This window comes from Cyprinodon variegatus, unplaced genomic scaffold, assembly GCF_000732505.1.
Source record: "Cyprinodon variegatus isolate N-32 unplaced genomic scaffold, C_variegatus-1.0 Scaffold905, whole genome shotgun sequence".
Taxonomy (NCBI): Eukaryota; Metazoa; Chordata; class Actinopteri; order Cyprinodontiformes; family Cyprinodontidae; genus Cyprinodon; species Cyprinodon variegatus.
The window spans coordinates 290,522-302,941 of NW_015151358.1; the positions used below are offsets into that span (position 1 = coordinate 290,522).

Consider the following 12,420-nt stretch of genomic DNA (forward strand, 5'->3'; position numbering starts at 1 on the left):
TGAAATATTTAAAAATCTGTTTACTTTTTAAAAACATTTTAGTGTCCCTAATGCTCTTCTGTATTTGGGACACTCTAGTCATACAGCAAATAGTGAATGGACATAGAAAGTCAACAGTCATGTGATTCCTGCAGGCTTTTGCCTCATGACATTGTTTATCTTTGAAATTTTAGAGCTGTCCCACCTCCAGACTTTGCATACATGAGATGTTGGAGGGTGAAAAGAATTTCAAATTTCTAAAGATGTTAGATGACTTCATTATCAGTTTTGACCGCAGCATCTTCATTCATATGTTTGCTTCCCCCCCCCCAACACACACACTTTCCAATCCCAGAGACATGCCTGAACCTGTGTCCCCCCCCAGTGTCAGGGGGGATTTATTATTTTCCCCCATCCCCCTTCTGTCTTTTCCTCTTTTGAGTGTTGGTAGGGGGACTGAAAAGGGATATGCCCATGAACCTCCCCCTCCCCTCTATTCACAGCAAATCTGCTCCTGAATGAAATTAGTGTTTTCTGGTTGGGAGGGGTTTCCATACTTCCCAATTTTGGCATTCGGTTATGCAAGTCATCCAAAAGAAGGCGCAAATTAAAACACTTCCCGCTCATGCAGACGGAAAAAAAGACTTACCCTACCCATGTGTGCGTCTTCTCTACACACTGAGATCATATCAAGTTACATGTTAGGCATTTCCTAACTCTTTTCACAGCCGTGCAGATAGCAGTTGCTGTTTGACAAAACACCTGCTGCAAAAGGAGTCGGTTTAAGTAGCTTGGATAAAGTCTTGTAATTAAGCATAAGTTTAGATTTCCATCATGGAAACTCTGTGCACAGTTAAAAGCTTATACAAGCAGCTAAACGAGAAAGGCGACACTTGTAAAAGCCGGTCCTCACTGTTATATTAACAAGGAGTTTACTATTAACCACAGGCATCCTTGAAGTGGGCACAGTTCAGATTGGGTTTTATAGCCTGTTAGCATTGTTGCTTGAGAGGCATATATAAAGTACAGCAAGGGTGGTGCTGGACAGTGACTTTATCTCTACAGCAGGGATTAAACCCTGACTATTGATCCTTAGGTCTCACATAAGCTGAAAAAAACAAGCATAAGAGAAAAAAGTTTACAGCCTCTGCAACCAGTAGGATGCTTGAATACACATTTGAATCAGCTGTAAGGCGATTGCTTGAGATGCATTTGATTAACTTAGTGCCATCTCTGTTGAGGCGGATAATTCATTTAAACCATTTTGCTGCAGAAGTCATTTTCTCACATGACTTGGGGATCACATTTGAACACTCAGCTATCACATTTTCTGCAGTAAAACATCCTATTGTTAAAAGACCAGGGGAATGGGCTGATGGGAATGAAGCGGCGCACTGTTTTCAGGAAGAACTTTTTTTGTCTTGTGACCTGGCTGCTATCTGGAGTTTCTGATCTCAAACAGGAAAAGTCGTCCTTCCTCATTTGTAAAGTACAATGAAAGAAGATCTGTCCATTAATCTATTTATTTATTAAAGCTCTCTCAGAGGTGTGTTTTGGGTTTAATCTTTTCACTCTGCTTTTTAATTCCTAAGGATTTTAATTCCTTTGGATGTGATTACATTTAAAGTTTGATCAACTTAAAGTTTTAATTATCGTAAAAGGGATTAATGAATGTGAACCAGTACTGTAATTTAAAGCAAATACTCTCTACTTAACAGATGATTGATTAGAAATTCTTTCACCATTAGCTTATTCTTCATATTATCAGATTTTAAAAAATCTAAAGTTGTTTTGGGTTTTTTTTTATTTATGGAGCAAGGCTGCGGTTTTTGTTAGTGTTGGAGCTCTGACTGGTGGATACACTCGGATGCTGTGTTTATAACTCAATTATAGGGATTAATTCATAATGACACAGAGACGCTTAAGTGAGTCTTTTGTTTGTAATTTTGTAAATCTTACAAGCAGCTGCTGCTGTGTAGCTTTTGGAAGTGGAAAAATACCAAGCAACTGAAGTGGCACGCTCTGCAACCAGCTGTCATGATAACCGTTCTTTTGTTCTTTTTTTTTCTTTCTTTCTTTCCCAACTGTTTTTTTTTTAAGTTATCAGAGGATGAGCTGACAGGAGGATATCAATCTGTGGATTCTTTTTTACTGTTATACTGCGAGAATCTTTTTCCAGCAAAATTAATCTGAGAGGATTGGATCTGTTTTCCAGGCTTTATTCTTTGTCGCTCATTTATGCGGTGGACGGCTATGTTAAAGTCGTAGGGAAATAATATTTAAATGTCAAATCATTCTGGCTTAAACGTGTATACAAATATATTCTTCATCTAATGATATTGTCCCAAAATTTTGAAAATTTCAATAAAAAAAAATCCTCTCTTAAAATCAGTTTTTTTACGTCAGCCTGAACACCTAAATTCGACCAATCATATGTCAACGGTCATCTGTCAATCTATTTTGTTCAGTCATAGCATCTTATTTCATATGTTGCAGCCAATATACGCAACGGTTGAAATAAGAATCATTTCCTTTGCCATTGAGTTCTGTCCCAGTGTTCACCGGGATGGACGTCTCTGTCTTCGGCAGGCGTAGAGATAACAGAACTGGCAGCGTTGCGAGGCAAGGGCTCAAACATGTACGGATGTAAGCCTTCTGCACCAAACTAAGCTTCTGCCGCCCTGGCGTCCTCTTCCACAACATTTTCGTCACCACTTTCCTCCTCTAAGTAAAAAATGGATGACGGAGGAGACTCATCCACGACCTCCGACACAAAAGTCTTCTCTTGCATGTTTCCGCTGTCCTTAGCGTTCCTTGACAGTGTCGTTTCTAAGTCACCAATTTAGTGCTACTTGGTCCCAATGGAATTTTCCATTGGGAATCTAGTAGCACTAAGGTGCTAACTGGTTAGCAAGATGCTTCTGACAAACCAGCCACAACAAAACTTGCTTGCAAACCTTGGCCACAACAATCCCGCTCCCTTGATAAACGACCAATCACATTAACTTTATTCACCTGTGTAAAGTCGGGCACCACTCGGGAGAATTCAGAAATGCAACCTTTGGAACAGCCGCTTCCCTACGACTTTAAGTGTCCTCCTGAAAATCACTAGCAGACTTTAAAGCTGTGTTGGTCTTTCCTTCAGTTCTGGATTCTACGACTTGGACCTTGTTTCACAAAGCAGGTTTAGTGAAAACTAACTTTTTCTAAACCTAATATCTGGGAAACTTAAGTTTTCTGTTTCACAAAGAGAGTTTACTCAAACTCTGTTTTTATTACCATGGTAACATTCTCCCCAGAGCTAACCTGGTTGGGAGCAGGTTTTGTTCAGTAAACTTGTCTTTCCTCTCCACCCTACTTTGGGCTTATCATGTTGTTTTATTTCCTTAGTCAGGAGGTTTTTGTCGTAGTTTGGTGCAAACGATAAAATCTGTTTATTAGTTTTCAATTGATCCTGCTTACAAACCAATAGCGTTCCCTTTTCCCGTGTTTTTTTGTCTTCAGTGAAATACCTCAGGACATTTTGAGTCTGATGTAGTCAATAGTCACTGCTGCCACCCTCTGGTTTAGCGGGGAACTGCTTATTCCGACAAATATCCCCATCTTACAACGTTAGAGAATCTTTAAAAAAAAAAAATAAATTCTATATCTATTACAATCTGGATCATCACCAAAATTGAATAGATTGTTCCTTGGTTCCTCGAGGGACACATTTTCAAGTTATCCTGTACACAGACAATCGCATACACAGACCCTCTTAAAAACCTAGCCTCCTTGGCGGAGGTAGCAACTTTGCCTCTGGCTGCCTGATAGATCAGATATCAGTTTCGGTAAAGACAAGGGATAAGATACAACTACAAATATTAAATTGCAATCTTAAAGTGCAATTTCTGATGGTGAAGTGAAATGACATTCTTACTTGAGCCTAATAATTTTCATGAAATATAAGATCAGTGAAGCATTGAACATAATTTTAAGCCTTCCTAATAGCTCTTTTGAGCAGAAGGGAAAACTGGTATATTATAGACATGAGATTTTAGAATGTCTCAAGAAAATGATTTGGCCACATTCTTAAATCTGGGAGTTCTGGATCCCAATATTTGCAAACTCAACATGTTCTTTAACAGACAAGGCAGCGAAAGTTACTGTCATCGCCTGGCTCTGCCTCTGTCTAGCAGCCAGAATGATCCCCAGGCATGTCTTGTCTTGTCATAGAAGATACAATTTCACTTTAAAAAGCTTTTTACACCCGTTACCCCCTCTTATACTGAAAGTCTCTCATTTTCAGTCTGATGTCTTTCCTTAACGACTTCCACCTAAATGAGGGATTTCGTCAGCTATTCCTGTAAACGATGGTGCAATCACAAATAGAAAAAAGAATCTGATTATTATCTTTTTAACTGGCTGACAGTATATTGGGGCTGATGAGGCTGAAGTATAATTAATCTTGCTTGAAATTAGAGATGCACCAATCCTCTACCTTGTAGGTCTTCAACAGGGGGTCCAGAACCCCTAGGGGGTCCATAGAGGTATGCAGTACCTCTATGGACCTCTCTGGGTCGTAAAAATGTTGGTTGATCAGTTGTTGTTTTTTTGTTTCCCCCCCCTGCAATTTTTTCTACTAATTGAAATGTCTTTAAATACAAATTAACATGAATTCAACACACTGTAGTAAACAGATAAATGGAGGCAGAAGATGTCTTTCAGTCATCAATGCACACATTCAGTGACACACAGGAGCTCTTTCAAGCTGGGGACCGTTTCATTTACAACACCTGTCCCATCTACCAGGAATCAAAATCAGAAATACAATTAGCTGGATCGGATATCGGTACTTTGCTAAATGCACTGGATCCAATCCAGTGCACTTTTCATGAAGCTGTTATTTATTTTACTGATTATTTGTTAATAATAAATATAAAGTACATTTATATCTGTGTTAATTTACCTTTTTTCTTTTTAACAATGTTTGTCACTTCACTCATAATAAAGGGTTTATTCTTTCAACAGTTGAATCGGATCAGTGGTGGCGAGGCATCAGATTTGATTGGAGAAAAAAAAAACTGGAAAGGAGCATCTCTACTTTAAATGCCTTTTTTTCTGTTTAACTAGTTCCTAATTATATAATTGAAAATGCTAAATATCAAAGATACTTAAAAAGCCAATATCATGAGAGAAATTTAACCCACAAAATGCCTAAAAAGCGAGTGATCAAGACCTTACAATGTAGGGAAATGTTGAAGCGGCACAGCTGTGTTGGCCTCTGATTAAACAGCAGGTTTCTTTTTTTTTTTTTGCTATTTACACAAAAGCTGGAACACTTTAAGGTCAGATGGCATTAGACGGATCACGTTTATTCTAACTCTTTGTTTATATAATTTAACCCGCTTTGCACAGCTAAATTAGTCAGATTTGTCTTTGAACTTGTTGCTACACATTAAGCTAGTGTCCATTTATACCATGACGTGCAGATGTCACATTTTTACTGATTTTCAGTCTTAAAATTAGAACACGGAACCTCAACATAAATGCTTTATGTCGTATCAACAAAGGATTTGTTGCCCCCCCCCCGTTTAGTAATTACAAAGCAGAGCTGTCACAGACCAGTTATTATTAAGGAACCAGCATGTTGGAACTTATGCAAATTTTGCTAATGTGTGCACATTTCCTCATCTGCCAGTTCACCAGGGTAATGCATTGTTCCAACACACATGGTCCCGTGTTTGCTTATTCCCATGGGGGGAGTTTCATATTTTGTTTTGGAAGCTCAAGGACGTCTATGGTCAAGAATGATTGATTAGGAGCTGTTTGCCTCAAACTGTGGTTGTGGATGTATGAAGTGGTGTTTTTAAGAGGTTCTCCTTCTCTTTTGTGACATCCATTATTTAGGATTGTGTGTTTAAAGATGCAGCACTTGTTTGATAAAATCTGCTGGTTAGCGCTTTAATGTCACAGTAAAGATATGGTAAATTAGATTCCATTGAAATTAAGCAGATTGGGTCCCTGCTGAAGTTCATGCTTTAATTACTTTTGGTTCATTGTCAAGGGTTAAGTTGATAAATAATCTGAAATAAATTTAAAGGTATTTAAAGGTAGATATTCTTTTTCCAGATGGATCGTCAAAGTGATCTTTCTAATTGTCAATTTATTCTGGTGAGCTGTTTACGTAAGGCCGTCTGATGTGCTCGTCCCCATTTTCACTTACCAGTGGTGAGTCTGACATAGTGGGAAAAACTGCAAATCCTCTTTTGGAAAGTAAGCTTGGATGAGCGATGCAAACAACAACTTTTAAACCAAGCATGCACAAGGTGTAATGGGCTCGTGCACCCTCTTCCACGCGTTTAATAGGTGTTACCTTTCGGGAGCAGGTGCAGGGTTGTGAATGAGCTTCTCTTTTTTTTTTTTTTTTTTTGTAAAGAGGGCGAGTCTTTTCAAAAATTCTCGAAAATCCTCCACTGTACTTTTAAGAAATGGTCCATAGATTCTAATGAAATATATTTCTACAAAGTTATATTCCATTAAGTTTTTTTATTTTAATATTTATATTTCTTTTGTCCGCAGGCAGTGTCTGATGCTGCAGGCCAAGGGGTGACCATAACTGGCACCAAGCCGTTCAACAATTGGAACTGGCCAAATGCCGTCATCTTTGCCGCCACAGTTATCACCACCATTGGTAGGTTTGATTATCAAGGCAACTTCTGAAGCCCTCTATTTATTAGAAAATATTTATGCTTTTGGATATTCATTTGCACAAACATGCAAAAGTTTATGTGACTGTTTTATTTTTTTAAACTGGTATCTGGGTCAAAATTGTGTAGCTTACAATTAGGGCTGAAACAATGAATCATGATTATTTGACTATTGAAATAATCGTCAAGTAGTTTAGTGATAGATTTATTGTTAACTGGAGTGTAGAGACTAAAATATCCATTTAGCTGACAGAGCAACCCACCTTGAGCAGCAATTATACAAATATGCCCATTTTGCATTTAAGATATGCTCTATACAGATCTACACAGGTGGAAAATATTTAGTTTCTCCTGCATTATTTTTGTAGAGCCTTCTTTAAGGAACCTTTTGCTGATTATTAATCGATTGAACAAACAAATGGTCGACAGATTAATCAATTTGCAAAATAATCGTTAGTTGCAGCCCCACTTACAATCAGAGCATTTAACAGAATTATACAAGGGGGTGCAGTAGAAAAATCTTACTAAAACTTACATAAGCACAGTGAATGTTCAAAGGATTAATCCTTTGTTAGCCTTATAATTCAAACAAAAATGGATACAACTTCATGAGATGTATTTAATAGCGCTAAGATCTAGTAAATAAACTTAATTTGGATGTAATTCTTAAGGAAACACAAAAGGAATGGCACTGCCATCTGGAACTTGGTTTTTAGCTTTTTTTGAACAAATGTGGATGGGAAAATGATGACTCAAATCTTAAAAAGATGTAAATATCTTTAGAGTTTTAAATGAAATTCATATTTTTTTCTCTTCGAAACCCAATCAGTTAGGCTTGTTTTTCCGTAATTGAATTACTCTACAGGTAAACTAGTTCAATTTTGGTCTATTGCCAAAAAATATTTACAAAACCATTTTTTTATATAATCAGTTAGTTGGAAGATATTTAAGAAAGTGATCATTCATTTAAAGGATTGTCTACAAACAAAAATGAATGCTAATACTTAAATATCTAAATAATTTATTCAGTTGTGGTATTTCTGGATACAACGCAGTCTTGGGTAGGGCTGCAACTAACCATTATTTTGCAAATCAAATAATTTGTCGATTATTTTTTCGGTTAATTGACTAATAATTGGATAGCTAAAGGTTCCTTGAAGAAGTCTTTTCATTAAATGAAACCAAGTGAAACTCAACTTTAGGAATAAAGCATAATGACAGATGAAATTTGTTTCTTTATCTTAAATGCAAAATGTTTTTGTATTTTGTTACAATTTTAGTATAATTGCTGCTCTAAGTTGTGGCAAAAATATGCCTTTGGGCTTCAGCCTATTCCTTTTTTCGGTTGTTGGGTGATGGATTTTTTTGTAAAAAATATTATTTTATTTTTAGTCTTTAAACGGAAATAAATTAGTCATTCATTAAAAAAAAAAAAATTAAAAAGTTGGTCGCTCTGTCAGCTTAAGGCATGTTTTACAGTCTCTATACTCCAGTTAATGATTGATCAATTACAAATTTAAAGAGAAAATTCTTTCAACAATTGATTACCTTCGATTTATCTGATTATTTCAGCCCTAAATTTGTGTTTTTAGTTCTTTAAAAGCAGGAATACCCTCTAAACAGGTGTATCTTTCTAGGTGTTCTACTGTCATACATCTGTGGAAGCTTCTGTTTGAAGTTAATGTGATTGCTTTTTGATTTTTCTAAAGGATATGGGAACATCGCCCCTAAAACCTCAACTGGCAGGGTGTTTTGCATTTTCTACGGACTCTTTGGAGTGCCACTATGTCTTACCTGGATTAGTGAACTGGGAAAGTTCTTTGGTGGCAGAGCGAAGCACCTGGGACAGTATCTAACCAGAAAGGGGTTTTCATTGGTGAGTTAAAGATAGATTTGAACCACCGACACAGCCCTACAGGAAGCATATATTTTCAACCTAAATGTGTTCTGTTTTTGTTTTTCTCCAGAGAAAAGCCCAGTTTACCTGCACAGCGATTTTTCTTCTCTGGGGTGTGCTGATCCATTTAGTCCTCCCACCTTTTGTGTTCATGTCTCAGGAGGGATGGACCTACATCGAAGGGTTGTACTTCTCATTTGTCACCTTGACCACAATCGGTTTTGGGGACTTGGTTGCAGGTAAGGATTTAAAACAATTTAATACATCAAAAACTGAATAAATCAGAGTTTCTACATAGTATAATAATGCATAGCTGTTGTTTTTTAAGTCGTTCCATAAAGAAATTCTGAAGTATTCTGTATTTCTGCAGGTGTGGATCCAGAGAAAGTCTATCCAACTCTGTACCGTTACTTTGTGGAAGTATGGATCTATCTGGGGCTTGCCTGGCTGTCGTTGTTCTTCAACTGGAAAGTGCGGATGGTGATCGAGGCCCACAAGGCTTTGAAGAAACGGCGCAAGCTGCGAAAGCTGTCACTTGAGGAGATGCGCCACTACAAAGAAGCACACAAAGCTTCTCTCCGCTTGCCGCCCACTCCCAATGATGTGAACATCTTCAGCTTCCTGTCAAAGAAGAAGGAGGGCTACAATGACTTGATCAAGCAGATTGGCAACAAAAAGGAAGGTAGAGCCAATTGTGGCTCATGTGATTCAAACAAAAAGGCCAAAGATATGAATCGCTCCAAGAGTTGCAACGATGCTCCAGTGTTTAATGGTCACACCATCCTCAGCCTGGACCGGTCGCCGCGCCAAAAGAGACGCTACAGTTTTAGTGACCGTGTCACTGTTGCCTTTTCGAAGTCTAAGAACTACCTGCTAGGCTCAGATAATGGTTTGCTGCTAACAGAAGATCAGGTGGAGGGCGACCCAGATCTAGAGCAAAATCGAATGTATGAAAACCAACTCGACAAGGATATAGACGCGGAAAGCAAGGCCACTGGAGACCATGGCGCGGGATGTCGAAGGACGTGGGACTCTAAAGATTACCATTCTTTAACCTTCCAGAACGCAAACATAACTTTTATCGATGAAGAAAACTTTCTTGGCAGTAACTTTGAGGAACTGGAGGAAGACGACGCAGACGATGATGACTCAAAGGCAAAAATCTCCATCACAACGTGTGACGAAAACATCGAAACAAACTCCAAGGAGGACCAGAGTTCAGAATGCGATGGCTCTGTTTTTACGACGGACTGTTCAGAGCACAGCCACTCCTATGAGAAGCTGGTGGAGGAATACACGAAGGAAGACAACACTGAATCTTGAGCCGTGAAAACCGGCCATCATGGTTGATAAAATCTCTATTCATCTAGTGTTGGCTGGAAGGATGAGTTTTTTTTTGTCCAATGTGAAATGTTTGAGTGGCTATGAATCATCATAACATACTTTGAAGGACTGTAGAGCTGATAACTTTCAAATGGGGGATCAAACTCAACAAATAATGAACAAAAAAGCAGGAGATGTCGCCTCATTAATCAACATTATTTATGATTTTCTTTTTTTATACGGTTTGAGAAAGAGTCACAAGTGTCTACTGATGCATTCAAACAAGCAGTTGTTCATGAGTGATTTTTATTTCTGCTCATTGGCTGAAGTTGTATGTGGAAATTGGTTTGATTTTCCCATTGTTTAAACTATTTCTATCCACCATATTGGTGCTTTTAATGATATTTATTCAAATGAAGGACATTGTTGCATTTGTTCAGTTGCTTTGTGGGTTTCTGCGTCTGCCGTTGCACAATTTCAGTGAGATCAGGGTGTGTTAAAGTCCACTCCAGGGCAGACTTGCTTTTACAACCTGAGCCAAACCTTCGTCTTAAAGTGAAGGTGTGAAGGACAATTTTTTTTTCTGTTTCTTTGGTATTTGATTTATTAGGCTAAGCTCTTGATATCTTATAGAAATTGGTATTTATATTATCAGCAACCAAACTGTGATGTCTTCCATCTGAGCCCTTGCATCAAATGAGAGAGGAAATATATTTTAAAACGGCAAGGAAATGTAAGCTGAGTTGAGCCATTTGCTGTTTTTACTTTACTCTTTTCTGCATCCTAGTTGACAGCGCTGCAGCCTATAATTCAGGGGCTTAAGTAGGACAAAACTTTCACAGCAAAAACATTCTCATGTTCTGTCTCTAGCAGCCTTTGAAGTGATTGTGTTTGCCATGTCAATATTGGCCAAGAACCCGCCGGTAGCCACAAAGTTGGCCCTGGCCGGGACATGGCCCCGCTGCCCATGTTTGCCTTTGAGGGGCTCGCAGCAGCAAGAACGAATGAAGTGCCCCTCTTGACGGGTAGCGAAGGTTAACCTGTGGCAAATCGATAACCTCTTACGTATGTCCTTCGTATCGGTGCTCCCCACACGTTGCACAAAACGGAGATCTTCAAACTCCAATTTTCACATGTTTTTAAAAAACAAAACATAAAATGCACACAGATATTTTGCTAATCCGCGGCCTTTTGCACACAAAGTCTTGCACAAAGATTAAATATGGTGTTACTTGGAGTGGTAAAAGCAACAATCTCACAATGAATCTTTTCTTCTTTTTTTTTTTCATTCAAGCCAAAAATTTTTGAACAATGTGCTTTAAAGTGGTCCTATTTCAGGGTTTTGTTTTTCATTGAAACGCATCAAATGCACATTTTGACCAATATTACTGCCTTTATATGAATAGCCTTACGTCCACTGCATAGCAGGGGGTGCACAATAAGAAACATCCATTGAATGTACTCTGCAACAACTCACCAGTATGTATACCGTTTGGGTTTTTTTTACACTTATTGTGGCATTTATATTTCGTCTTTGGTAAATTTCATCACCTCTCCACATCTTGAACCTTTTTTTGTATTATATTTTGTAAGCAATCTCTTTTCACTTTTTTTTTTTTGTTATAAACCAAGGTACTGCTTTGGATTGAATTTCTGAGAATATATCCAAGTTCAGATATGTTTTCTCTCCAGTGTGTTAAACTCCATTGTAGTTTTTGTGTTATGTGTGTTTTTTTTAAATGTTTAAATTATTTGTATTTGTAAGTTTTGTACATAATTTTCAACAAAAATGTATATTTCTTGTCAAATAAAAATTCAACATTAATATTTTGTTCATGAAATGCTTCCTCTTAGCCTTAGAATGAACGCAGTGTAGGACTTATTATTATTTTTATTTTTATTTTTTTACAATTTTAGATTCCGATTGAACAATTTGGCAAACTTTTGTTTTTGTCAGTGACCAACAATGGAAAAAGGCAGTAACACTATTGGAGCAAATTGTCACAGCAGCTTCATCTGTGCTTGAAACTTGACATTTTGATGCAAAACATACACACTTGGTATGCAGACATGCAGCTTTATAGGTAGAAAGTCATCAATGTGTAAACCATATTACAAAACAGAAAAGCAACCTTGGCGCACACCTTCAAATTCTACCTTCCTGCCATTTTTACAGCCCTTCTCAGGGTAATGTTTGATTAAAATCTTTCAGTCACAGCAAGACGGTCTGAAAACAAACCAGTGCTATAAAAGCAAGATGCATTATCACAAGCTAAAGTCTCGGCATTACAGGTTTGCATGCTTAAAGATCTCTTGATAAGGCTAAATTTAGTTATACCTAAACAAGCTGGTACATGTATTTTGCAGGAAAGTGAATACACTGTTTAGAGAAAATGGCATTGAGACCCAGTTTTGGAAATGTAGTCAACATTTGGTCCCAGTGTTATTCATTTTACAGATTGACTGCACAGCATTTCCATGTGTAAAATTAACCCAACAAATATGATTTTGGTAACCAGAAATGTCTCTATT

At 37.7% G+C, this 12,420-nt stretch overlaps 1 protein-coding gene across 1 annotated transcript in view; it reads left to right on the forward strand.

The window, feature by feature from the left end:
- kcnk5 (potassium channel, two pore domain subfamily K, member 5) overlaps window positions 1–11,636 on the forward strand; it is a 14,077-nt gene extending 2,441 nt beyond the window's left edge. The window contains exons 2-5 of the mRNA XM_015398033.1: window positions 6,541–6,652; window positions 8,378–8,544; window positions 8,636–8,804; window positions 8,936–11,636. Coding sequence (XP_015253519.1) covers window positions 6,541–6,652; window positions 8,378–8,544; window positions 8,636–8,804; window positions 8,936–9,888 — 1,401 coding nt within the window. The 3' untranslated portion in view covers window positions 9,889–11,636. The remainder of the gene's footprint in view (window positions 1–6,540; window positions 6,653–8,377; window positions 8,545–8,635; window positions 8,805–8,935) is intronic.
- The last annotated feature ends 784 nt before the right edge of the window (window positions 11,637–12,420 follow it).